The following is a 24,507-nucleotide window of genomic DNA, read 5'->3' as shown; positions in this document are numbered from 1 at the left end:
AATGCTAAAGCCATGCACACCAACAGGAAAGGGCCTAGTGCAGTGAAGAGAGATGGGACAGTCATTTTTCTGGAATAGATTTAAAAATAGAGATATAGAATACATATTTTACAAGCAAGAAGCTGTTGTCAAAGCAAATTTTTTTTTACACGTAGAGTTTGTAGTTCCAGGATAGAAAGGAAGTTACTCTTAAAAGAGAGCCCAAGTTTTCTCTGAAAGGAAAAGAGGACAGTGGGGCTCGCTAATGAAGGGGCTGACTTGTGTGCCCTGGGAAGAACTGGGGAAAGCCAGTTTTCCCAACATGGGTAGAAATTATAAAGCAGAATGCGGCATTTTTATTTCACGGTAACAATTCTGGAAGTTTATTTACACAGTAAGTTCCGAGCTGGAAGCGGACAGTCTCCAGTCTTCCTGTCAGTCTGTGTGGTTCTGGGGTCTTCCTGTCAGCCAAGCAGCACCAGGTGCAGGGGAGTGAAGAGACTCCAGATAGAAACTACGACTCGGTGTTGTTGATTTATTGTGTATGGCTTGTGGCAGCTGGCTGAAGCTAGGATTCCAGGGGCCCTCCCTGTAGTTCCCTCTCCCTCAGGTAATTCACACTCAGCAGGCCCCTTACCTGGAAGCAGGGTGCAGACCACAGAGGAATGAGGCCCAGTGGGTATACCGGGGAAATTTGCTCTTTCCACTAGCACTGGTATCATAGTTGACTGTGTTAGAGCGGATAGGAAATGAACTTCGTCCCCAGTACTTAGCGCAAGAACTAGCCTGGATACCCAAGTACTATTAGGAGTGGGGAGTAGAGAGCAGGACAGGAGAAAAGGAAATTGAGGGGCTCTTGTGGAAAAGGAAGGAAGTCGAGGCCCCATCCTTTCTCCAGGCAGCCTGGACACTGAAGGTGACGGTGCTATAGTCAGCGAGCCCTATGTTCTGGCATTCTGGCTCCAATACTTGTGCCACTGGGGATGCCTTAGCCAAATACGTGGCGGCTGAGACCTAGGGTGAGAAGGCAATGAAACGGCTCTGTGTTATGTAAAGATCTTACAGCTGAACAGGAAGAACTCCAGGCGGGTGAAGGGCATCACCCCTGTGCCCGTGAAATGAATCTTCAGGATTCCGCTTTCGAGGATTATTAGGTAGGAGAGTGCTCCTGTCTATTCTTCTTAGCACCTCAGCTGCAGAGCTCCGAGGTCTCAGGTTTGGGGGAGGGAGTGGAGAGGTGCCCAGGAAGACGAGGCCCAGCCCCGCTCAGTTGCTATGTTCCCATTGCTTTCCCAGAGGACGCCTGGGGTTTGGGAGGGTTGGGACGTTACACGGTTACCGAGCGTTTGTAGAGCAAAGCGTCCAGGTAGAGACAAGTGGAATCAATAAGGTAGAAATTCATTTGTTAGATGGAACTTCTTAGTGGACACTTTTAATTTAAGAGCTAAAAAGAGCTTTTTGGCAAATAAGCCCTTCTTCCCACCTCCCTTTTGATAGGCTGCAAACACAGCAAAGAAAACTCTGGGAAGCAACACCTGTTTACGAGAGGGTTCTGTCTTGGAGGTGAAGCCTAAAACGGGAGCTGGCGGTGTCCTTTCTACCTCTCCTGCTTCCATCCCAGTGTCCCCTGTCTTCACACTCCCTCTCTTCCTCTTCCAACCATTTGTACAAACATTCAGTCAGGTTATTTTTTTGTTTAATTCAGGAGGCAGTCTTTGCACCAATGTTAAGCTCATTGATACAGTTCCTATCTCTAAAGCAAAAGCTAACTGCATTTGCTCCTACTGCCTTGGGCCAGCAAGGAAGCAAGGCTGGGCCCTGTAGACACCCCGGGGTGACCGGTGGGATGCCCCCACTCTGGAACTAAGGAAAGAGGAATGCTTTGGGTTGGAGGGTTGGAAGGGATGGTGGGCAAAGATCAGGGCTGAAGTTTCAAGCAGCAGAATTTCCCAACTCAAGTTTGAGGTGACATATTCCTGCCACCAGAGCGTGTCTCTTCCCTGTCCTGTTTTCTGCAGGTGCAGTCCCTGCAACCCACCTTGCCAGCTCCTCCTCCTCTGTCAAGCAGAGGCATTTGGTGGGTGGGTAAGGGTCCTGAGGTGCTCTGGCCACAGGTGCCATCTCTTTCTTTGTGACCAAGTCGAACCAACCACCCAGATGGTCCAGGGGATGCTCTGTCTTCTGCTCATGGGCCTCCTCACTTCAGCAGGGAGATGTCATCAGCAAAGTCATCGTGCTGGTGGCGCAGACAGCGGAGGCAGCGCCACTGGCACACCATGAGGCAGAGTGGCAGCATGAAGAGGGCGCAGATGGCAGCCATGACGTAGGCTATGGTCATGAGGGTTGACTCGTCTGTCTGTGGGATGTTGTAGCCACAGTCCATCATGTCCAGGGTGACAAACGGGCCTTCCACCGCCGCTGTCCTGAACTCGTCGTGCACTGGAGAAAGGGCAGATGTGAGCAGGCAGTTCAGTGTCACACTGCAGTTTGGATTATGCAAGAAAAGGACTTCCCGACCGGGCCTTGAAATTGGCCCCAGGAGGCTTTAGAAAGCAGTGCCAGGTGGAGGCACATCTCCTCCAGGCCACAGAGAACAGCGACCTTTTGTTTGTTAATCCTCACTCGATATTTTTCCATTATTTTTTTTAGAGAGAGGAGAAGGGGGAGGGAGAGAGAAACATCGATGTGAGACACGTCAATTAGCTGCCTCCCACACATGCCCTTGCTGGGGCTGGGAATCGAACCCATGACCCTTTGGTGTATGGGCCAGTGCTCTAACCACTGAGCACCCTGGGCAGGGCACCCGCTACCATTCTGAAATGGCATTTAAGCTCCCCTCTGGCAGGTGGCAGGGACACTGTAGCCTGCTGCTCTTGAGCTCCTCCAGGTGCCTGGCAGCTCTTGCTGCTCCTGGCATCTAGCAGAAGCTCCCAAGCAGGCAGGGTCACCACGCCAGGCAGTGGGAAGCTTAGGCACTGCCTCTGGCTTTGGCACAACCTGTTGACTCTGGCTCGAGGCAACTGTTCCTCCCTCCCAGACTGGCGGGGCCCAGATCTGCTGCCTGCTGGACAGGGGGGACATGGATAGACTGACCCACACCCTGGCGCTCACCATGGCAAGCGCTGACAGCAAAGCCGATCCGCTTTCTCGCCCGATCAAAGACCACGTAGAAGCCCTCCATGACGACAGCTCCCAAGACGGTGCCCGTGGACGACTGGGAGACGGCGAACTTGTAGCAGTCGTCTTGGGATGTGGCCACATCCTCCACTGGCCGCAGGTATTGCTAAGGATAAGGAGTCAAAGCGTCAGAGTGTCTTCTTCCTCGCTCCATCCTGCACCCCACCTCTGCCTTCTAGTGGCTGTATCCTTAGGCCGCTCTTCCCGTCGGCATCCCTGAGCTCCGAGGGCTTGCTTTTCCATGAGCCCTTCACCCCTGGACACTCATCTATGTCTTCCAAGTTCTGGGAAGCCACGTACTGACATCTCCCTACATGTACTGTCTCCTGGGGCCCGCTCCCTCGCGGAGGGACGTACCTGTGGGAGAATGGTGATGCAGAAGGACTGGTTGGTGACCTCACTCATCAGGTAGAGCGAGATGACTGGGAAGATGTTCCAGGGGGTGGTGCCTGCCTGCCAGCACACCAGCTGCTCCCCCAGCCAAAAGCCGTCCGGGAACTTCTCCGTCTGCCGCGGGCAGAAAGGGAGACAGTGAGGAAACAGCCCCTGCCACCATCTCGCCTCCCATCCTCAGATCACACTCACTGGCCTTTCTTTGCTTTTCCTGGAATATCCAAACGGGGAAAGGTCCATTGAACCCAGGAATTAGAGGAGGAGAGTGGGAGAATGAGGCCAACACTGTTCGAGGGGGATTGGTGACGAGCAAACACCCACGAAAGAGTCTAAGTAGAAGGTTCTGAGGGGGACACTTGGCTCCTGAAGGATGTGACTCAATAGACTCCCTCGGACTCGAGTCATCTCTGTACCCCCGACTCAGCCCCACTGACCGAGGAGGCTGCCTTGATGGATTTGACTGCAGCTTCAAACACTTTCTTGGGCAAACGAAGGTTGGTGGTGCCACTGTCCACGATGCTCTTATCATAGTTGTACTGAGAGGGAGAAGAGAGGTTAGAATACTCAGGAGCTGTGTGCGATGCCAGGCTCTGGCCAGAGTCACAGGGTTAGTCTGACTGTGTCAGGTGCTGCCTGGGTTGGCATCCTGGCTTTGCCTCTTCTTAGGAGTATATCCTTAGGCAAGTTACTTAACTTCAGTGGCTCAGTTTCCCCATTTTAAAGGATAATAATAGTACCTACCTCACAGTTATTATAAGGATTAAATAAATTAATACATTCGAAGTGCTTGCAATGGTCCTGGCACACAGGGAGCATTTAGTAAATGCTCTTACTATCTTGGGTGGAAAGATGTTCTCCAAATCTTGAAAATGAAAGTACCTTGTATGGTGGTTTTAATTTTTCATAGTACTTCTATATCTATTCTAATTTAGCACGCACTGAGGACCTAAGTGAGGAAGACCCACGGCTTAGCTGCCATTTCCTGGCTTCTGCTACGTGCCGGGTACTGGGATGGACACTCGGGACGCTACCTCTTTTGCAGAGGAAACAAACCCGACAGTAACTTACTAAGGGCAGACACTTGCTAAGGGCAGAGCCAGAACCCAAAGCTGGACTCCCGTTCACCATCACATCGCACTGCCTTGCAAACCAGGCCGTGAAGCAAGGCCATGATGGATCCAGGCGAGCTTTACTCTTACGAGGTCCTACGCCAGGCGGGCCCTGTGAAGTGCCCTGCCGGTCCCCTGTGTGGCCCTTGTGCTCCTGACTTGTAGGTTCAGCCCCGAGCCTTCCTGCAGGTCGTGCACCTGCCTTGTCCTTCCAACCTCCTAACCCAGGGTCTGACCTCACCCTGTCGCCACGCCCTGTACCACTCCCTGGTGCCCCCTTGCTCTTCTTACCTCCTTGCAGTCCATTTTCAGATCCTGTCCATTGATCTCCACCCGCACAATGATCACCTCATAATACCACTCCCGTCGGATGGGTGTGTACCAGAGGCTGCCCGTGTATAGCGAGGGGTCGATACCCCCAATGATCTAGGGAGAAAAAGGCAGGTATCTGAGTCCCAGCACGAAGGGCAGCAAGTCACCCTAAAAGCAAGCGAAGGACCAGGAACTTGTGGGAGTGAGTAGGCCCTCCACAGACCACCTTTCTCATCCTGCTTCTAATCAAATCATGCCCCAGAGTGACATAGTTTAAAATGTATTAAGAATGTGTTCATGGCCCTGGCTGGTTTGGCTCAGTGGATAGAGCATTGGACTGTGGACTGGAAGGTCCCAGGTTTGATTCTGGTCAAGGGCACATGCTCAGGTTGCGGGCTCGATCCCCAGTGGGGGCTGTGCAGGAGGCAGCCAATCAATGATTCTTTCTCATCGATGTTTCTCTTTCTCTCCCTTTCTCTCTGGAATCAATAAAAATATATTTTAAAAAAAGAATGTGTTCATGCCCGGTGGTGTGTCTCAGTGGTTGAGCATCAACCTAAGAACCAGGGCACATGCCTGGGGTTTTAGACTAGAATCAGCGGTTCGCAACCTGTGGGTTGCGACCCCTTTGGGGGTCGAACGACCCTTTCACAGGGGACGCCTAAGACCATTGGAAAACACATATAATTACATATTGTTTTGTGATTAATCACTATGCTTTAATTATGTTCAATTTGTAACAATGAAAGTGGGGGTCACCACAACATGAGGAACTGTATTAAAGGGTCGCAGCATTAGGAAGGTTGAGAACCACTGGACTAGATCCTCAATAGGGGGTGTGCAGGAGGCAGCCAATCTATGATTCTATATCGTCATTATGTTTCTATCTCCCTCTCCCTTCCTCTCCCTAAAATCAATAAAAACATTGAAAAAGCAACATCAAAACAATGTGTTCAGGGGAAGAGACTTTCTAGAAGTTTTAATTATTTGTTTCAGAATCACAGTCCTTGAGATGAAGTTATTTAAACCTAAACTGGCACAATAAATGTTGAATGAATGATTATTTGCTTCTATAAATTTTATTTTTTCTGCTTGTTGGAGATGGAAAACCATTCACCAGTTGTCCTAATTAATAAATAGACTTTTAAACTTTTTACATCTCTGCCTTATCACCAGACTGAATAATCTTACTCCAGTAGGTTTCATTTCCCTTTCCTTTGAAACCTCCTAATCATCTCTCATTCTTCCCGGGTTTACCATAGGCGACTTGAGTCCTTTCTGGAGTAATGCCAGGAAGACAGGATGGACAGAGTGGGGTTGGGGAATATAGATACTAAATAGCAGAGCCCAAGACTGTGGACGGGAGGCAGGTGGCACCCATCTCTACCCAGTGCCAGGACCGCCCTCTCCCAGGACCTACTCACCATGCTCCCTCCAACTGAGGCCAGCACTTCCGACTGGTTGGGGGAGAAGCCGGTGCCGCACAGCTGCAGGGAGAAGAGGTTGGGCACGTGGGTCTGCTTTACCAGTGAGTCAAAGAAAGGCTCCAGGGAGTCGTCCGGCTGTGGTGAAAAGAGGAGGGATCCTCACACAGAGGCCAGCTTCTTGCCTACACCAGGAGGCGATTGCAAAGGCGGGGATGTTCCTTGGGAAAGACTGTCTTGAGGTACTGGGATTAGCAGCAGGCACGCCATGCAAACAGGAAGTACTGAGGGCCTACAGATCTATGGGGTCCCATGTGCCCATCATGTTTCAGGGGCCTCTTACTCCAAAGATCGTAGAGTCTGGAAACCAAGCCTGCTCTGTACCAGTTCTGCCCTCTACCTGGATGAGATTCAGACCACCTTTAGATGGATGCTCCCTTCCTTGGCTAGTTCCCTCCCCTTCTCTTTCCCAAGTCCGCCCCTGTGTAACAAGCAGTGTGCAGACACGCTGTCCAGATCGGCCTCTTCCACTCACCCTGGCGATCTCAGCATAGGCCAGCCCCAGGATGCCTTCCCAGTTGGAGCCATTGATGAAGAACTTGTCTGACTCCGTGATGGCGGCAATGTTGGCACGTACAGTGACATTGGGGCCATGGGGGATGCTCACCAGGTCGGTGCCCAGCTCCCCCTCCCACTTGCCCTGGGTGTAGGGCACATACACGCCCTTGCGGAGGTCCCGGTATGTGCTGGACCTGTGAAAACGGAGGCAGAGCGCTGTGGGTGCATGACCACAGCTGGTACAGGGTCCAGCAGCAGAGCAACTCCCAGCCGCCTGGCTTACCTCAGGGGCATTCTAGGTAAATGCTTCCAGGCTGCTCACCAGACTCTAGGGGGGCCCACCACCCAGAACGGTGTAAAGTGACCTGGCAAACAGATGAGGGAGCTACTGCTGGGCTCGCTCTCCTGTCCCCATGGCTCACACTGCTGGGCTCGCTGTCCTGTCCCCATGGCTCACACTGCTGGGCTCGCTGTCCTGTCCCCATGGCTCACACTGCTGGGCTCGCTGTCCTGTCCCCATGGCTCACACTGCTGGGCTCACTGTCCTGTCTGCATAGCTCACACTGCTGGATGTAGAGCTCAGGCCCAGGGCAGAACAGTCTAGGCTTTGTGTATTGTACTTGCTGCTGCTGCAGGGACAGCTAGTGGCATCTCTTCCCCACCCACCCCAGCTCTGTCAAGCTCCCAGAGAAAAGGAGCCATTGATTCTCCTGCTGCCTTGGGATCCAGCAGTGCCATCCGAGTGGCAGACCAAGTGCCAAGGGGTAAATGTGGAGCCTCTACAACAAGTTTTTCCAGAGAAGGGGTTGGCACAGCATCTCAGCCGAGCATGTAGGTTACACACCACCTACATGTGTGGAACATGCCCATCAACACCCCTACCTGGGTGTAATCGCACCGCTGACCAGCACGTGTGTGTATGTGTGTGTGAGTGTGATGGAGGACAGGGACAGGCCTGGGACAAGGACCTACACGAGTTCCCTTTCATCGACCCTGAGGCCCTGCGCCCTGACTGCTTCCTCCAGACGGGGAGTTGAGGGGAGGCGGCAGTGGGGAGGTGGCTTTGGCGTCGTCCTGGAAGTCCATGAATGGGGTTTAAGCCTCTGCTCACACACAGATGCCTCAGACATCCATGTCCTGTTTCTAGGATCCCTCGCAGCCTCTCTTACCTTAAAGACCCACTTCGACCCTCCCTCCCACCAGTTGTCTAAATCCCGGCGCTGGCCTCTGGCTGATGGGGAGGAGGCGGTCAGCCCACAGTCCTGACACTGGTCCAGGCAGTGGGGCTTCTGGAAGGCTCGCTCTCCACTCCCGTGAATGGTGCAGAGCCACTGAGAGTGACCCCTGGGCGAGAACACGGCAGGCGCGCTCACTGCAGCCTGCTCACCCTACACTTGGTTGTTGTTGCCTTGAAACCGAGATGGGAGGCTGTGGAGCAAGGTCCCCGCCTCCCATTCAGGAGAGAAGGGGACCCTGGGGTTGCTCAGAGCTTATTCCCCTGCACAGGAGGCTGCCTGCTCTCCATCCCAAAGAACTTCCTGGCTGCCTCTCAATTTACCCTTTCCCACAGTACGCCCCTCAAACCCACACCCCACTCTGCTGTCCTGCTCACGGCACCTCCTCTCCCTCCCCTTCCCTGGCAGGAAGGATCCTAGGAGCCTCTCTCCCCGCAGCCCCCTTTTTCTCGGACCCCTCTTGGCCCTGCACCGGGCGCAGTTCTCCCCTCCAGCTCCTGGACTCACAGCTGCCTCTGGTAGTAGCGATGCAGGAAAGGGTGGGGCGCGGCCCCCACTGCGAAGTTGCTGCTGCCCGTGTCCACCAGGATGTTGAGCTGCGGGAGGGAGGGGAGAGCGCGGGTCACTGACACGGGGCCTGACTCCTGCTCGGCCTCCCTGCGGAGTGTCCCCAGAGGAGTGTCCACCAGGCAGGACGTGTCCTGTGGCCTTAGCAGGGCCTCAGGCCTCAGAAACCGTGTCTCTGCCTCCCCTGGAGAATCATGGCATTTTCTGTGTCGTTAGAGCCACAGTGTGTGAGGGGTGTTGTCTGTCCCTGTCTCCCCTCGCCCCCCCCCCTCCCTGTCCATTCTGTCTTTAGAGCTCGCCCCTCCTTCCTCTCTGGTTCTCCGAGGAAGCGTGTCCCCCGCAGGCCACCTGGCTGGACCCCACCAGCTGTCAGGAGCTGGCACCAGCAAGGGGAGTGAGGGGACTCCATGGCACGTGATGCCCACATGTTTCTGACCCTACCTGCCAGACTTGGCTCCACGAAGGCCCCCCTTCTGTCTCAGAGGCGACACAGACCCGAGTCCACTGCCAGAAAGGGTGGGAGCCAGGATCAGGCCCCTCGCCGGGGCCCTGGTGGGGCTGGGTGAACATGGACAGGTGTCTGGTGGCCCTTGCTGTGCAGCCCTGCTGGCATCTCTTCCACCTGTCCCTCCCTCCTTCATCCTCGATGGCCTGCCTGACCCCTACCTTCTGCAGCCGCCTTCCTGTCACTACCCGGCTGGAGCCAGCGGCTGCCCAGAGCTGTTGCATGCCTACCATACCCTCCCGGGCAGAAGGAGGGAGGGCCTGGCCTCGGAAACACAGCCCTCTGTGAAGCGAATCCTCTTGCTAACGTGCCATGTTCACCCCTCGGCTCCTCCCCTGACCTCCGGCCCTTCCGCTCTGTATCCTCCCTCCTCAGTGTGGCGCAGTCAGCTGACCTTGGGTTTGGTGCAGGTTCTGACCTTGCCACCTCGGGAGGTCCCTGCGCTTCCCTGGCTCCGGCTGCCTCCTCTGCCAGCTCCTTCCTGCTCTCCGTGGGCCTCTGTGGCACCTCTGACACCGTCCCCGCCCAGCCTGCTCAGCCCCGGGGAGACGCCCTGCACTGGCCCTGGGCCTCTGACCCTGCTGGGGGTCCTGCTGGCCCGCTCCTGGCCTGGCTCCCATGTCCCTCTGCCCCCTCCCCGCTTCTCCTGCCCGAGATCTCCCTGGTCTCCCAGCGCCGGCTCCAGATGCTGAGCTTCCAGGGGATCAACAGAGCTGGAGGCTCAGAGCTGCCATGTCAGCCGGATATCGGATAACGACTAAAGCGGCTCTTCACCCCCCTCTGCCCCACCTGCCGCTCTGCTCCCAGCACCACGAGCGCGGCCTCAGGTGGCAGGGATCCTGCTAGCACGGGACCCCCAAGAAAGAGGCGCCTTCACAACCCAGGACCCCATGGCTCTGCGGGGACAGTGGTCTGGGATGTGTGCCCGGCTGACCCCAGGAAAACGTGCCCACGTGTTACACCACAACAGAGCTTTCTCTGGGCTCCCTGTCCCCACTGTTCCCGACGCCCTCCTTCCCACTGCAGGGAGGGGGCTCTCTCTGTAGGCCACCCCTCCAGCCTTTCTCCTGGTCTGAGGAAGGTCTCCCCCTTTCACCTCAAAGGGGTCCCGCCCTGGAGGAGGACCCCCTGGGCTCCCCACCCTCACCAGTCCCGGCCACCCCTGCTCTGTGGCCTCCGCTCTCCATCCTCACAAGGAAATGGGGACCATAACAAGCAGGTGCCATTTCCTCGTTGGCAAACGCCCAGCTGTCTGGCTGCCCTTCGCAGTGCGGTCCTGCCTGAGAGAGGGGTTTCCGGTCCTTACGCATTTGCAGAAGCTTCAGCCCTGAGCCCACACTCACCAGGGAACAGGGCAGTCGGGGCCAGGGGCCAGCCGTTTTTTTTTCTCTCGGCGGTCCCTCCTCTTGCAGGGCGGGGCGGCTCCCTCCTAGCTCCTCAGACCCCCGCCCCCATTCACTATCCCAGTCTCAGGGCCCCCAGCCACCACGCGTGCCCTGACTGACTCTGAATCCTCTGGAGTCTTCCTATTGGCATTTACAAATGCTTTAGTTTCTTTGTTTTTTTAAATCTTTTAAATCTCACATCCGCCTCCAGCTCCCCCCACTCTCCTCTCCCTTCACAACCAAAGTCGTCAGCCAAGCTGTCTTCGTTTTTCACCTCCCACCCCTCCTCGGCCCCTTCTAAAACGGAATCTCGCCTCTACCCCTCCCTCCACCATAGAACAGCCTTATAGTCACCAAACGCAGGACACATTTTCCAAACCAGGAACAGTCAGCACCGCTGACCTCTCCTCCTTGTCACCCCCCACCCCGCCCCACACGCACCCGCCCCTCCCGTCACCCCTGACCCCCCTCCCTGCACCCTGCCCTTAGCTCTGTCTGCGGTGCAGGCTCACTTCTCAAGCCTCACCTTTGGCCCCTTCCTCCCTGCTGTACTCTCTCTCCATCATCTCGCCCTTGGCTGCAGCCCACGGTTCCCACCTCTCGGCCAATGACTCCTAAGCTTATAACACCCCCCCCCCCGCACCCTTCGAGCTCTAGAAGCAACATCAAACTGCCTCAGAGGCACCTGGAATGTAGGGTGCCCAAGCTGACTTTGCGCGGTCCTGCCCATTGGTATTTTCCTGGTGTTCCCCGTATTAGCGAATGGCACCCCCAGCCATCTCTTCTCTCAGTCAGCAACTTCAAAGCCACCTAACACATCCTCTTCCTCGCCAGTCTTCAGCCAGTCCTGTGCAGTTAGCCATCCTAAAGTCTCCTGCATTTATTCATTCGCTGCCCTCTCCCCTGCCACCCGAGGCCAAGCTCTCCTCATTTCATCCTGGAATCTGCCCGGGCAGAGCACAGCCACCCCTGAACCGCTCCAGCCTGTGTCTGCACTGTGGGGGAGGGACCTCTTCCAGATGCACACCGACCAGGCTAACCCTGCGTGTCAGTGGTTTCCCTTGCTATTAAAAGAAAAGGTTAGCCGGGCTGGCATGGTTCAGTGGTTGACCTATGAACCAGGAGGTCTCGGGTTAGATTTCTGGTCGGGGCACATGCCAGGGTTGCGGGCTCCATCCCCAGTAGGGGGCATGCAGGAGGCAGCTGATTGATGATTCTCATCATTGATGTTTCTCTCTCTCTCCCTCCCTCTCCCTTCCTTTCTGAAATCAATAAAAAATATATGTTTAAAAAAAGAAAGAAAAGTTTAAAGCACTAACATTCAGAAGCCCTTCATGATCCAGTCCTGCCTACGTATCCAGTGTAGCTTGCCCCGTACTCCCCAAGCCCTCTGCTCCTTGCCACTCTGACCTCCAGTTCTGTCCACTCACCTCCTATGACCCTTCAGCTTGAGCTCTAAAGAGACTTCCGAAGAGAGACAGACCAGGCCCTACTCTCTTGTTAAAATGCTTCCATAGAACTTGGCGCTGTGGTTTTACACTGGCCCTCTCCTCCCGTGTCCCCAGTGTGTCCCGAGTGGGTATCACAGGGCCTGGCGATACTGGTTGCTTGAGTTAACAAATGGTTAAAGGAAAAGAAATGGGAACGAGCTCCTCTGCCCCCTATTTTGGGTGCAGAGGGGATCCCTCAGTTGACTCCCAAACTGGGGGAGTTTTGGGGTTGTAGGTGTGGCTCTAACTCACCAGGTGCCCGGGTTTGACACAGGATGCCAGTCTCCAGGCGCCTGGGGTCCTGAAGCCATCCATCTGCCGGCTCAGGAGTCTCTGTAGCTACTGCCTTTAGATGCACAGGGACCGAAGCCTGGGGGTCAGGGCCAGGTCAGTGCCAATTACTTAACAAACACGGGTGCCCCTGGGGGGTCTGGAAGGCAGCTTCCTGGGAGGTGCTAACAAGCCTGCAGGGAAAGGCACCTCTGCAGGCGAGGCCCCGGGGAATCTCCAGCAATAAGCTTGCCTGATGAGAGAGGGACCGAGCTGGGGAGTTCAGGGTAAGTCTTTGTCCCCCAAATCCCAGCTGCCTTGGCCTAACTCTAGCAGACTTTCTGGATAAAAAGAGACTCCAGGAGCCATCTGTCCATTAGCTGGAGGGGGGGCTCTTTCCAACCCAGAAAGATCTGTTACTAAGATCCACAGCCTTCCCTGGTAGCCCACCCCAAGGTCTTACCACTCTGCAAGCCTCTGGGGAGGGGCTTTAATCCACATTATCCTATTTCTAATTCTCCTGGTCTATTTCCTTCTGAGTGGGCCTCAGAGGTAAGGGGAGAAGCACTCTTATCCTCTCAGATAACAAGCCTTTTTGCTAAACTGAGATGCAGCATCTTCCATTTGACTGAGGAGGACACTGAGAACTAGTGTGAGTCGGCAAACTGACCCCTGTTATACCATGAGCCCCAAAGCCAGGACCAGGATCCACTGGTCTGACCAAGCCCACGTCTGCTTTCTCATCTCCTTGACCTTCCCGAATCTCTCCTTGGGAGAAGGAATGTATGGTAGATTGTTACACTAAGGACTCACACCCCGTCTGCCTGCCCTGGTGGGATCCCCTCTGACACTGATGCTGGGCTAGGCCACATGACTTGTTTTGCCCAGTGAGCCATGGCAAAGGAGGAGAGCAGAGGGGGGTCACCCTCATGAATTGGGGGTCGCCCTTGTGGAATGCTGCCCTGAGAGTGGAGGTAAAGGAGCTCGGTCTGGCCTCCTTGAGGATGAAAGACTTCCTGGAGAAAGAGGCCCAGCAGGCCCACTTAGTTCGGCCCCAGCTGACTTGCCAGCTGAATTCAGTCACAGAATCCCATGAAACAAAATGGCCGTGGTCTTCAGCCGCCAAGTTTTGGAGTCGTTTGTTACACAGCACCAGGTAACTGATACAAAACTATCTGAATTAAGTTCTGGGATCGTTGACCTTGGGGGCCTCTAGGTCAACCATAGGTCAACTCTAATGGACATCTTGTCCCTTTCCCCCTTCCTCCCCATGCTTCTCGGGAAGTTTCTCAAAAGCTCAAGGACCTCTTACCTCTGTACCTTCCCATATGCTGTTTCCTTTGCTTAAAATGTGCTCCCCTGTTTTGTCTAACTTCTGTTCAAAGTTCAAGTCACAGTTTAAACATCCTTTATCCCAAGGGTCTTGCCCTGATGCCCCCAGCCTGCTTCTTTGTACGTCACTCATCACATGCCAATCATTTAGCTAAAGCCTGTATGTCCCACTGTGAGCTGCTCAAGGGTGGGGCACCTTTGTATCCTTATTATCTACTAGAGGCCCAGTGCACGAATTCATGCAAGGGGCTCGGCCCTCGCAGCCCCTCATAGCCTTGGCTGGCCCTTGCAGCCTCAGCCGGCCCTCGCAGCCCTGGCTTTGTCTGGAAGGTCATCCAGATGGTCGTCCAGAAGGATGTCTGGACGGTCATTCTGCTCTTCAGTCTAATTAGCATATTAGCTCTTTATTATATAGGATTCTTACCTAATCCTCAGTAGGTGCTCCCTCACAATTTTGTTGTTGTTAATCATCACTCGAGGATATTTTTTCATTGATTTTTAGAGACAGTGAGAGGGAGGGGAAGATACAGAGAGAAACATTGATGTGAGAGAGACACATCAACTGGTTGCCTCTTGCATGTGCCCCAACCAGGTCTGGGGATCAAGTTTGCAACTGGTACGTGCCCTTGACTGGAATTGAACCTGGAACCTTTCAGTCCGCAGGCTGACGCTTTATTCACTGAGCCAAAACAGCTAGGGTGTAATTTTTTTAACTGGTAGTAACTGCCTCAATTCCTGCAGTTCTCTGAACCACCACAGATTCTTGCTGTTAACTCAGCCCCAGGGTCTTTGCAGGGCTGTGATTTTAGTCTGGGACTGTAGGGTGGCTGTAGCACCGACACCCACCATACCCGCCCCTGCTTCCACTTTGCTCCACGGGCTGAAGCTGGCGATTGACACCAGGGAGCAAGCAGGCTACCAGGCTCCCCACCTTGGGCTATTTTTAAAATATCCTATATAATAAAAGGGTAATATGCAAATTGACCCTAACAGCAGAACGACTGATCACCATGACACACACTGACCACCAGGGGGCAGACGCTCAATGCAGGAGCTGCCCCCTGGTGGTCAGTGCGCTCCCACAGGGGGAGCTCTGCTCAGCCACAAGCCAGGCTGACGGCTGCCAACACAGCGGTGGTGGCAGGAGCCTCTCCCGCCTCCTCAGCAGCGCTAAGGATGTCCGACTGCAGCTTAGGCCTGCTCCCCACTGGCTAGTGGACATCCCCCGAGGGCTCCCAGGCTGCCAGAGGGATGTCTCACTGCCAGCTTAGGCCTGATCCCCCCAGGGAGTGGGCCTAAGCCAGCAGGTGGACATCCCCCAAGGGGTCCCAGATTGCAAGAGGGCACAGGCCGGGCTGAGGGACCGCCCCCCCCCCCCAGTGCACAAATTTTTGTGCACCGGGCCTCTAATATATATATAAATCAAATATATATATTTGATTTCAGAAGGAAGGGAGAGGGAGAGAGACAGAAACATCAATGATGAGAGAGAATCATTAATTGGCTGCCTCCTGCATGCCCCACACTAGGGATTGAGCCCCCAACCCGGGCATGTGCCCTGACCAGGAATTGAAACGTGACCTCCTGGTTCATAGGTTGATGCTCAACCACTGGGCCATGCCGGCCGGGTGTTGGTTATTGTTGTTTTAAGGAATCCCAAGCTGGCTACATCACCCCGAACCTTAGCTAGTGCACCCTTCCCCCTTTAGACAGGATGCTCCATTTCCCCCAGCCTCAATCCGGCTCAACTAGTATTTGTTAGTCCTTTAGACAGGATGCTCCATTTCCCCCAGCCTCAATCTGGCTTCCAATTCACATCAGTCGGTGGCTATGAATGGTTAAAAAGTATACACATCTGTCTTACAGACCAGACCTAAGACAATGGTCTCCAACCTTTTTTTTTTTTTTTAAAGCAGTAGAATGCCTTTCTGAGCTCATGCAGGACCCCAGTGTACCAAAGAGAGGAAAGACAGAGGTCTTCTGTTCGAAGAAGAGAATTTACTTCCTCTGTCCATCCCATCCCCGGTGGCTGTTGAGGCGTCTCTTTTGCCCTTCAACCTCCATGAAACCCACCCGGAAACTCCAGCCTGTGAGGCATCTCGGCTGCTAGGTTATCTGCTTTTCACTGTCACACAGTAGGTCCTTCCTGTCATTTCTCCATCCCCTACCCACAGTGGCAGTGGCTTCCCTGTTCTCTGGGTCTGTACTCAGTGGAAAACGAGGCCCAGCACCTGGCTTCTCAGCTGGGGCCATCGGGAGGTGCCAGGGTTTACACCCTGTGCTCCTGGTGAAAGGTCCAGGCACCCAGAGGCCAGGCAAGGAGACACGCAGCCTGGACGCAGGGGGTTCTGGTGGGCAGCAGACAGGGTCAACCACAGGCCATGCACTTAGAAGGCCTGGCGAAAGGAGCAGAGCAGCTGGGGTGGAGAGGCAGGGAGCTCAGCCATTTACTCCGTGCCTTTGTCAGAGTCTGAGAAGAAGGCCTAGGAGTCCTGCCTGGCCACTGTTGGTCAGTGGTTGAGCGTTGACCTATGAACAGGAGGTCACAGTTCAATTCCCGGTCAGGGCACATGCCTGGATTGTGGGCTCAATCCCCAGTGTGGTCGTGCAGGAGGCAGCCGATCCATGATTCTCTCTCATCATGGATGTTTCTATCTCTCCCTCCCTCTCCCTTCCTCTCTGAAATCAATAAAAATATATTTTTAAAAGAAGACCTAGGTGTCCTGGCTCCCCAGGTCAGCCCCTGGGACTGTGGACTCCCCTCCACCTCTGAGCACGCACCTGCCCTCTCAGGACCAATGGCACAGCCCGCGGGTGTGCAGGCGACGGCTGCTCAGGGCCTGGAGGAGGGTCCAGCTCCAGCCCAGAACTCCCCACTGCCTGGGTCCCCAAGAGAGTGGCTCCCAGCACAAGGAGCAGCTAGTTGTCAGGTGAGGGCTTCCCTGTTCTTCTCCCTGGACTTCCAACCAGGACGCTCTGCTGAGCTCTGTTGGAGACAGCGAGAAGGGCTCCTGACCTCCAACCTCAGCGAGGGCACGGTCTCTCCCAATGCCCCCCACGCCCCACAGACTCCTTCTTTCCTGGCCTGGGGGGGCCGAGGCCGAGTGTGGGGCAGCCTGAGGGTCCCAGAAGGACCAGCGTGCAGCAGGGAGCCGAGCCCAGTCGCCCCGCCTCAGGAACTGGCGGCAACCTTAGAACTGAGGTCCTGCCTGCATTGTCTAGTTCCGTGGTCGGCAAACTGCGGCTCGCGAGCCACATGCGGCTCTTTGGCCCCTTGAGTGTGGCTCTTCCACAAAATACCACAAAATACCACGTGCGGGCGCGCACGTACAGTGCGATTGAAACTTCATGGCCCATGCGCAGAGGTCGGTATTTTGTGGAAGAGCCACACTCAAGGGGCCAAAGAGCCGCATGTGGCTCGCGAGCCGCAGTTTGCCAACCACTGGTCTAGTTGAATGGTGGTTCGTTGAATTCAATGGATTTCCATTGAATTAATATCAGAACTTAAAAAATATATATAACCTGGAATTCCACTGTATAAACACAATAAAAACGGAACTATGCTGGGAGCTGGGAGGTTTGGGGGCAGGTGGGAGCAGACCTTGGAGGGTGGCAGATACGGAGTCTTGCCTGCTTGCCTTTCTCCCAACCTTCTCCTCACACTGCGGTCCCTTGTAAAGTCCCACAGGTCACGCACTCTCTCTGAGCCTCCATCTCCTCATCCCCCAAGTGGGCATGCTAATACATAGCCCTGCAATTAAAGCAGAGTTGTAACTATCACACTTTGGAAAAGTATATTGTGCTTTAAACGCTGCTCCTTTTGCTGTGCTCCCCGACACGAGCAGTCAGAGCGGCTGAAAGGAGGGGACGGGTCTCTCTTCCCTCAGCACCAGGGGTAGAGCCCTGGGCTGGACTCACGTGTGAATGCGCTCTGAGGGCTCTGAGGACCGTCCTCCTCGCTGTCCTCATCCCCCCCACCTCTTCCAGGCCCTTCTATTCTAACTTTGATCCTCCTCCCAGACTCTACCGGAGGTGGGGAACCTTTTCTCTGCCAAGGGCCATTTGGATATTTACAATATCAGTCGAGGGCCATACAGAATTACCAACTTAAAAATTAGCCTGCTCTATTTGGTCAGACATTTAATCAGCTCACCCCTAATGCCTTGGCAGGGCCAGACCAAATGATTTCTCGGGCCTGATCCTGCCCGCGGGCCGGATGTTCCCCACCCCTGGTGTCCAAGCTATCCTCCACACCAGCGATTTTCAACCGGTGAACAGCAAGAATTTTTCAAACATACAAAATCTGACGACCTAGTCAGGGGCGCTATCCTCCTTTCCCTTAAATTGTCAAATAAAAAAAATGACAGCAGCCAACACAACCAAAGCCATCATTGTGAATGAATCAAAATTGTACCTATTTTATTTGTTAGATCAGTAAAAAGCCATTAGTATATTTCTGGTGTGCCGCAGAAGCTGAGCGATGGTCATGGGTGCCGTGAGAGGAAAAGGGTTGGAAATCGCTGCTCCACACTGAAGTTTTTTCCTGGAACCCCAACTACACCGACCACCCCCCTCCCGTGTATCTACAAGGCCTCTCTGCCTCTAGACTCAAACCCGCGCTCCCCCGAGCCCCGCAGCACCGAGCCCAGCTCCCAGCTCCTAGTGTAGCTGGGCCTCTCTCTCTTCAGAGTGCTCGCCCAGCATGCGCAAGCAGCACAAAGGCCCCCCTTTCCAGCAGGCCTTGCCTGGCACCCTGTTGCTTCACTCCCGAGACTCACTGCTCTATTCGTACCAAATGCACAAGGTCTCGGGTGCTGCTGAGGTATGCACACGGCTGGGCCTCACACGCACGGGGCGTCTCTGAGTGCTGCGACTATGACATTATTTTTCTCTTCTGCACACACAGGTGCTCCGCAAACATTTGTTCAACGGAATCGACTCTCCCCAGATTTCAATCAAAACAATTAATCTTGTCCTGCATTTGGATAGTGACACTTACACCAGTATAATGAGATGATACTCTTTCATTTAGGAAAAAGACTAAAAATATTTTCACCAGAACTCCAGTTCTGCACTTACAGTTGCCCATCAACAGCTCTATTTAGATGTCTTACAGCTTATTTATTCCCTCACTCAACGTTTTTAGGTGCATGTTCTGAGCCTGGTGCTGCCGGAGATATTAAAGAAAAATAAGACACTGAAAAAAATAAACATTTTAAAAATACACTGTTCTTGCCCTAGCTGGTGTGGCTCAGTCGATAGAGCATCGGCCTATGGACCAAAGGGTCCCAGGTTCTATTCCAGTCAAGGGCATGTACCTTGGTTGCAGGCTCCTCCCTGGCCTGGGCCCTGGCGGGGCTCATACAGGAGGCAACCAATCGATGTGTTTCTCTCAGATTGATGTTTCTTTCTGTCTTTCCCTCTCCCTTCCACTTTCCCTAAGAATCAATGGAAAAATATCCTCGGGTGAGGATTAACACAAAAATAAACAAACAAACAAACAAAAAAAGACACTGTTTTCAAGAGGTTGATGTTTTATGAGGGAAACACACATTTGGGTAAGTGTAGTAAGAAAGTAAGAGCAGGTATCATGTGAGAATGGCAGAGGGACGTTCACCATAAACCCTTTCTTCTTCTCCGGGAGACACACACACAGGTGGCATGGATTAGAGGAAAGAACACACAAAGGTAGCATGGAGTAGCAGGAAGAACACACACATGGGGGCATGGAGTAGCGGGAAGAACACACACAAAGGTAGCATGGAGTAGCAGGAAGAACACACATAGGGGGCATGGAGTAGTAGGAAGACACACACAGGTGGCATGGAGTAGCAGGAAGAACACACATAGGGGGCATGGAGTAGCAGGAAGAACACACATAGGTGGCATGGAGTAGCAGGAAGAACACACATAGGTGGCATGGAGTAGCAGGAAGAACACACATAGGTGGCATGGAGTAGCAGGAAGAACACACATAGGTGGCATGGAGTAGCAGGAAGAACACACATAGGTGGCATGGAGTAGCAGGAAGAACACACATAGGTGGCATGGAGTAGCAGGAAGAACACACATAGGTGGCATGGAGTAGCAGGAAGAACACACATAGGTGGCATGGAGTAGCAGGAAGAACACACATAGGTGGCATGGAGTAGCAGGAAGAACACACATAGGTGGCATGGAGTAGCAGGAAGAACACACATAGGTGGCATGGAGTAGCAGGAAGAACACACATAGGTGGCATGGAGTAGCAGGAAGAACACACATAGGTGGCATGGAGTAGCAGGAAGAACACACATAGGTGGCATGGAGTAGCAGGAAGAACACACATAGGTGGCATGGAGTAGCAGGAAGAACACACATAGGTGGCATGGAGTAGCAGGAAGAACACACATAGGTGGCATGGAGTAGCAGGAAGAACACACATAGGTGGCATGGAGTAGCAGGAAGAACACACATAGGTGGCATGGAGTAGCAGGAAGAACACACATAGGTGGCATGGAGTAGCAGGAAGAACACACATAGGTGGCATGGAGTAGCAGGAAGAACACACATAGGTGGCATGGAGTAGCAGGAAGAACACACATAGGTGGCATGGAGTAGCAGGAAGAACACACACATAGGGGGCATGGAGTAGCAGGAAGAACACACATAGGTAGCATGGAGTAGCAGGGAGAACACACACAGGTGGCATGGAGTAGCAGGAAGAACACACACATAGGGGGCATGGAGTAGCGGGAAGGCACACACAGGTGGCATAGAGTAGCGGGAAGAACACACACATAGGGGGCATGGAGTAGCGGGAAGGCACACACAGGTGGCATAGAGTAGCGGGAAGAACACACACATAGGGGGCATGGAGTAGCGGGAAGGCACACACAGGTGGCATAGAGTAGCGGGAAGAACACACACATAGGGGGCATGGAGTAGCAGGAAGAACACACCCATGGGGGCATGGAGTAGCAGGAAGAACCCACACATAGGGGGCATGGAGTAGCAGGAAGAACACACCCATGGGGGCATGGAGTAGCAGGAAGAACCCACACATAGGGGGCATGGAGTAGCAGGAAGAACACACCCATGGGGGCATGGAGTAGCAGGAAGAACCCACACATAGGGGGCATGGAGTAGCAGGAAGAACACACCCATGGGGGCATGGAGTAGCAGGAAGAACCCACACATAGGGGGCATGGAGTAGCAGGAAGAACACACCCATGGGGGCATGGAGTAGCGGGAAGACACACACAGGTGGCATGGAGTAGTAGGAAGACACACAGGTGGCATGGAGTAGCAGGGAGAACCGGGGGAGACAGAATCTTCACTTTCTGGCCTGCCACCTTGCCAACTGTTTACCCTTTGAGTCCCTACTTCTTCTGCTAGAAGCTGTGAATATGAAAAACAAAGTAATCTAGTAGAATATGTTTTAAACACTTTGCATAAACTGCAACCCTAAGTACAAGCAGCTTTTTATATACAAGTACTGCTAAGCCATCCCCTCCTGCCAACCTGCCTGCTCCCCCAAAATGTCTTGTTCAGATCCAGGTCACTCCCAATCAGACCTTTTTTTTTAAATTTTTTTATTTTTATGCTTTTATTTTCAGATTTTCTACAAGAAAGAGGCATTCCCTTTAGAATTTTTTTTAAATCTTGATTCTTCCCTTTTCCTCATCCATAACTTTTACCTCTCCAGACCTTTTTTTTTTAATCCTCACCCGAGGATATTTTCCCATTGATTTTTAAAAAAAATATATTTTATTGATTTTTTACAGAGAGGAAGGGAGAGGGATAGAGAGTTAGAAACATCGATGAGAGAGAAACATCGATCAGCTGCCTCCTGCACACCCCCGACTGGGGATGTGCCCGCAACCAAGGTACATGCCCTTGGCCAGAATCGAACCCGGGACCCTTCAGCCCGCAGGGCGATGCTCTATCCACTGAGCCAAACCGGTCAGGGCCTCCCCTTGATTTTTAGTGTGAATGGAAGAGAGAGGAAAAGACAGAGAGAAACATCTATGTGAGAGAAACACATTGATTGGTTGCCTCCTACACGCGCCCTGACCAGGGCCCCGGTTGGGAAGTAGCCTGCAACCGAGGTACATGTCCTTGACCAGAATCGAACCCAGGACCCTTTGGTCCTCAGGCCGATGCTCTATCCAGTGCCAAACCGGCCAGGGCCCAATCAGAATCTTGAAATCATCATTGACACCTTCTTCCCCACTCTTCACACCAGTGTGGCCAAGTCCTGTCCACCTGCGTGTACTGTTCCTCGCATCCCGGTCTTCCCTTTTCATCGCTCACTGCCTCGTCTGGCCTTGTCATGGCGCCTCTCACTCGGACTGGGTGACAGACCTTCTGCCCCTGCGCGTCTCAGTTCCATTCCTTCCATCCTGTAGATGTCTCTCCCTACAGCATCGCTTTCTTTAGATTATTCCCCCACACAAATACCTGCAGAGCAACGTCCAAACCTTAAGCTTGACATTTAAGGCTTTGGGCAATTTGGCTCTATCTTATTTACCTGAACCTGTAACATCAACTGGACTGGGTTCCTGAACTCTGTCTCCAGGACAAACATTCCGAAGCTCAAACACATGTAACTCATTGTCATTTGCTGTGGCCTCTTCTGGTCTAACCGAGCCTCAGGGAGAGAAGTGGGCATACAAAGAAAGCGCAGTTCCTGTGTGGGACAGGTGCCATTTCCCCACTGAGAATGACCTCCCCCTCCTATTCATTCTTAAGACCATGCTAACAGAGCTCCTCCTCTGGGAGGCCTTCCCTGAGGTCACTTCTTCCTGAGCACCGATTGCACCCTTTGTGCTAAGTAGATCAGTGTTCCCCTGAGATCCTGACTCAGTGAGTCTGAGGTGGGGCCAGAGAATGTACATTTATTTCGAATGGGTTCCGATAGCAGGGGCCTGGGGACCTCACGTGGAGCACTGCTGCTATGGAGTACCTGGTCCTAGCATTTATTCTTCCACTGCACACTCAACTCCTTAAGGGCAGAACACATACATTCCATCTCTTTGTGGATCAGCCCCCAAACCCCACAGTTAATTGCACAGCACAGAGGAAGTGCTCGCTTTGACTGGTTCAGAGTATCTGCCAGGCGTGTTCTTACATGGTGCTTACAGCAGCCCGCCAGGGGGGGAGAAAGGCAGACTGCGGGGAAAGAATCAAAGTCACCGCAGAGCCGAGCCCGGCTGGCACTGGCTCAGGTTCGCAGCCATGGGGCACTCCACCAGGGGTCTCCTGCACTGGCTCCCTGGGCTGGCGCTGAACTTTAAGCCCACCTCCCTCCTCTTAGGAGGGTGGGGTGAGGGCCCAGCCAGCGTGACTCAGTGGTTGAGTGTTGGCCTATGAACCAGGAGGTCACGGTTCCATTCCCGGTCAGGGCACATGCCCAGGTTGTGGGCTCCATCCCCAGTAGAGGGGTGCAGGAGGCAGCCAATCAATGACTCTTTCTTGTCATTGATGTTTCTATCTCTTTCTCCCTCTCCCTTCCTCTCTGAAATCTATTAAAAAATTATTTTAAAAAAAAAGAAAATGTGGGGGAAGGAATTGACATTTATTGGACAATTACTCTCTGCCAACTTCTGGGCTGGGGGTGTAGACATCATCTCAGGGGTCCGGGAAGTATGGTAAGTGGTCCCCCAAGTGCAAACACTGAGGCCCAGGACACCATGTTTTATGCACAGCACAGAAGAGGCAGAAGTGGCCAGACAGATTGGGAGGAAATGACTTTAACTGACTGCAGGTCAATTACGTGGCCAGCTGCACTGTTCCAGATGCTTTCACCTACATGGTCTCGTTTAATGCCCACGACGACCTGGCAGAGGAGAGCTCTCTGCACCCGTGTGAGAGGCGAGGCAATCGGCTCAGAGAGGTCAGACTGTTTGCCCAAAGCCACACAGCAGAGGAGAGGAAAAGCTGGCATTCCTGTGTGTCTGACCCTGCAGCCGGTATGGTGTCCCAGCCCTGTCCCGTGGCCATGTCCCGGGGTCTCCGCACAGCACACATGGCCCCAGGTCTCCACATCCCCTGGTCCCTGCCAACACCCTGCGAACCTGAGCCACCCCACTCCCTTCAGATACTCTGAGCCTCGCTCTGTTCTCGCCCTGAGGACTGACTCCAGACTGCTCCTGGGTACTAAGGGTGTGCAGACAAGAGGAGGAATTCGCGGGGGAGACCGGAGCCTTGGGTCAGCCGGGCGGCGGGAGGGCCTGGGTGGCGGGCCCAGGAAGGCTGCGTCCACCAGGCCACTGGGAGGTGGAGCCTTGCAGAGGGAGCTTCCTGAGAAGCCCAGGCTGCTCCCTACGCACAGACACTCCCCTTCACAGACCCTCCCAAGGACAGGCCTCCCCGACATAGACAGGAGGGGAGTGGGGCGGCTCAGGTTCAAGGTGACACACCCGCACACAGAGCCATCCTGTCACTTGTGTCCAGACCCTCCCACAGGGGAGCACATGTGCACAGAGGCTGGCCACAGCCCCCACGGAGGGCTGCTCACGCCCACATTCCCACCCACCCACAGGGGTGCAGGGGGTGCAACCTGCACCAGCCACTTTGGAGGTACCAGGGAGTGTCAGGAAGGATGGGGAGAGTGGGTGGCATTTCCGCCATCGCTGCCAGGCCCGCCCCCTGCCCCCCCAGCAGCTATCAGGAGTCTCATTCTCAGAAGGGGCTCTGGTTCCTTAGCTGCGACTTGTCCTTTCCCCAGGCTCAGCCTAGTCCTCTCTGGCCTGTGCCTGGAGGCTTGGGGCGGGGGAGGGGCTGGGGT

The 24,507-nt window shown here is 54.0% G+C and overlaps 1 protein-coding gene across 1 annotated transcript in view; it reads right to left on the bottom strand.

The window, feature by feature from the left end:
- Positions 1-315: 315 nt before the first annotated feature.
- The window catches only part of BACE1 (beta-site APP-cleaving enzyme 1), a 25,925-nt gene continuing 1,733 nt past the window's right edge, over positions 316-24,507 (bottom strand). The window contains exons 3-10 of the mRNA XM_014540009.1: positions 8,695-8,783; positions 6,930-7,146; positions 6,395-6,532; positions 4,950-5,084; positions 3,984-4,085; positions 3,514-3,663; positions 3,091-3,262; positions 316-2,418 (exon numbers count right to left, since the gene is read on the bottom strand). Of these exons, the coding sequence (XP_014395495.1) occupies positions 2,177-2,418; positions 3,091-3,262; positions 3,514-3,663; positions 3,984-4,085; positions 4,950-5,084; positions 6,395-6,532; positions 6,930-7,146; positions 8,695-8,783 (1,245 nt within the window). The 3' untranslated portion in view covers positions 316-2,176. The remainder of the gene's footprint in view (positions 2,419-3,090; positions 3,263-3,513; positions 3,664-3,983; positions 4,086-4,949; positions 5,085-6,394; positions 6,533-6,929; positions 7,147-8,694; positions 8,784-24,507) is intronic.

The sequence above is a fragment of the Myotis brandtii genome, unplaced genomic scaffold (genome assembly GCF_000412655.1).
Source record: "Myotis brandtii unplaced genomic scaffold, ASM41265v1 scaffold105, whole genome shotgun sequence".
Lineage (NCBI taxonomy): Eukaryota > Metazoa > Chordata > Mammalia > Chiroptera > Vespertilionidae > Myotis > Myotis brandtii.
The sequence above is the reverse complement of the archived record's forward strand: the minus strand, read 5'-3'. Positions and strand labels throughout refer to the sequence as shown.